Genomic DNA, 2,038 nt, shown 5'->3' with positions numbered 1-2,038 from the left:
ACGACTTCGAATGCCCTCTCGTACAGGAACTTTTTGTTGTTGTGCAAATTCGTGAACCTTTGCACCTCGAACGAAAGCATGTTGCCCGGAGGATGTTTTCTCACCATCCAATCGGCTGTCACTTTTCCCACACCCCCCGCACCCTGGAATGGAAATATGTCACACGTGAGGCGCGAACAATAACATGGCTAGCTATGTTATTTTCAAGATACTCTTACCTGAAGCGAGTTCCCATTCATCCCAGCGCAAACAAAGTAGTTCCCCACCTCAGGGGCTTCGCCTAGAATCCATTTCCCATCGGGGGTGAAAGCATCGGGCGTATTGAGTAGAAAATCATATTGGCTCTCTTTTAGAATGGGCATCCGTCGAGTGGCCGCGGAAATGTACGGTGACATGTGGATCCAGTGCTCTTCCGTAACGTTATTCCACCCCGTTTCAGATTTGACGTTCCATGGCCGGGCTTCCCGCTCAAACGTGCCCATGAGGAACGAATTGTTCCAAACTCGAAAGTAGGTATGATTATCGTAATCTCGAACAATCGGGAGCTGTTTGTCTTTCATCTCGGGGATCTCCTTAAACGTAAGGAAGAAGTGCTCGGCCGGACAAACGGGAACTTTGACGATAGGCTCACTTAATTGGCCGATTTCGCGAGCCCAGATTCCGGCACAATTCACAAAGTAGTCGCACTCTATGAAGCCCTTCTCAGTCTCGACCCCAGAAACGCGCACGTTGCCACTGGAATTGGGTCCTAAACGGTCGCATTTGGTGGTAGTGACCTTGTTCACCCCGCAGTCACCCACAAAACGTGCTCCACCACTGTAGGCCTGATAAGCCAAGGCCTCTGAGACCTTCTTGGGGTGTACGGTGGAATCATCGGGTACCCACACACCTGGAAGTTCGACCGAATTAGCCGCTCGAATCTCGAAGACAATAACAAAATCTGTAGAGTGTAGATCCAACAATCACTTACCACCTTGAAGATCAGCCGTGTAGAGATAGGGATGCTTTTCTTTGAGCTCGTTTGGACCGAGGACATGACAATCGAGACCAGTAGGCTTATATCGATTGGCTCGTCGCTGCAGGGACAACATCCGATCCTTGCTGTTAGCCAAATTGAGACTGCCGCACTCGTGCAATCCAATATCGAAGCCTTTTCGCTGAAGTTCGCGGTACAGCTCGATGCAATTTTGCACGATATGTCGCTCATTAGCCGGTCGGAAGAGTCCCAACATGCCCGAGCCATACTTGGAGGTGCCATCCGCGATGTTGCCTGAAATGGTGGAATGAAAAAAAAAGTTATCTTTAAATTACAATCACACACGGTTGAATTTCTTGGAGCCGCGCAAGTCAATTTTCATATCTTTAGGATTTATCAGCACCTTCAAGTATATTCATTGTCTATTGACAACTTGGTCACGCATCAACAGATAGGAAGAGTTCAGAGTATCAGAAAGAGGGCCAAGAAAAAAGTAAAAGTAAAGAAAAAAGAAGAAATGAACCAAGATCTTATGTCTCTGGAAATGCAGGGTAGTGTTCATCTCTAAGAAGAAAATGTAAGGCATCATTTTATTCCTGGTATTTGTGAGCTAATTTTTTGTTTTAAATTACGGTGTACTAGTCCAATTGTTTCACATTCATTTGTCACGTGCTTGAGTTTTATTGACAAAAATCTTCAAATTGTTATGGCTCGTTAATATCCTCGGTAAAAGAATGAGCTAATCTCTTTTTTTTTCGATCTTGACACGTCAAAAGAAATTCATCTTTTGGTCTTTCTATCTCCCCACTTATTGGAGGTTATGAAAATGCTCTAGTCAAGAAGCTCCGGAGTTTTTTCAGCCTTTGACAGAAACCATCGAAATTATGCCATTTCAAAATTGCCATCTGGGAAATACGAAAAAAACAGGATCTTCGCATGACAGGTGGGAGTTGTCGTACCTTGATTAGCAGATCTTTCCTTGATGAAAAGTAATTACAAAAACACATTAAAAACACATTCTCGCATCAGCCTAAACTCTTTTGATACCTCTCCCGAGCAGGA

At 44.8% G+C, this 2,038-nt stretch overlaps 1 protein-coding gene across 1 annotated transcript in view; it reads right to left on the bottom strand.

Moving 5' to 3' along the window:
- Positions 1-1,358, bottom strand: part of LOC131889363 (pyruvate dehydrogenase phosphatase regulatory subunit, mitochondrial-like) — a 3,120-nt gene extending 1,762 nt beyond the window's left edge. Inside the window, exons 1-4 of the mRNA XM_059238448.1 lie at positions 1,322-1,358; positions 971-1,270; positions 219-889; positions 3-143 (exon numbers count right to left, since the gene is read on the bottom strand). Of these exons, the coding sequence (XP_059094431.1) occupies positions 3-143; positions 219-889; positions 971-1,270; positions 1,322-1,358 (1,149 nt within the window). The remainder of the gene's footprint in view (positions 1-2; positions 144-218; positions 890-970; positions 1,271-1,321) is intronic.
- Between the last annotated feature and the right edge of the window lie 680 nt (positions 1,359-2,038).

Source organism: Tigriopus californicus, chromosome 10 (genome assembly GCF_007210705.1).
Source record: "Tigriopus californicus strain San Diego chromosome 10, Tcal_SD_v2.1, whole genome shotgun sequence".
In the NCBI taxonomy this organism is placed as follows: domain Eukaryota; kingdom Metazoa; phylum Arthropoda; class Copepoda; order Harpacticoida; family Harpacticidae; genus Tigriopus; species Tigriopus californicus.
Note: the sequence above shows the minus strand (reverse complement) of the source record. Positions and strands in the feature narration are given on the sequence as shown.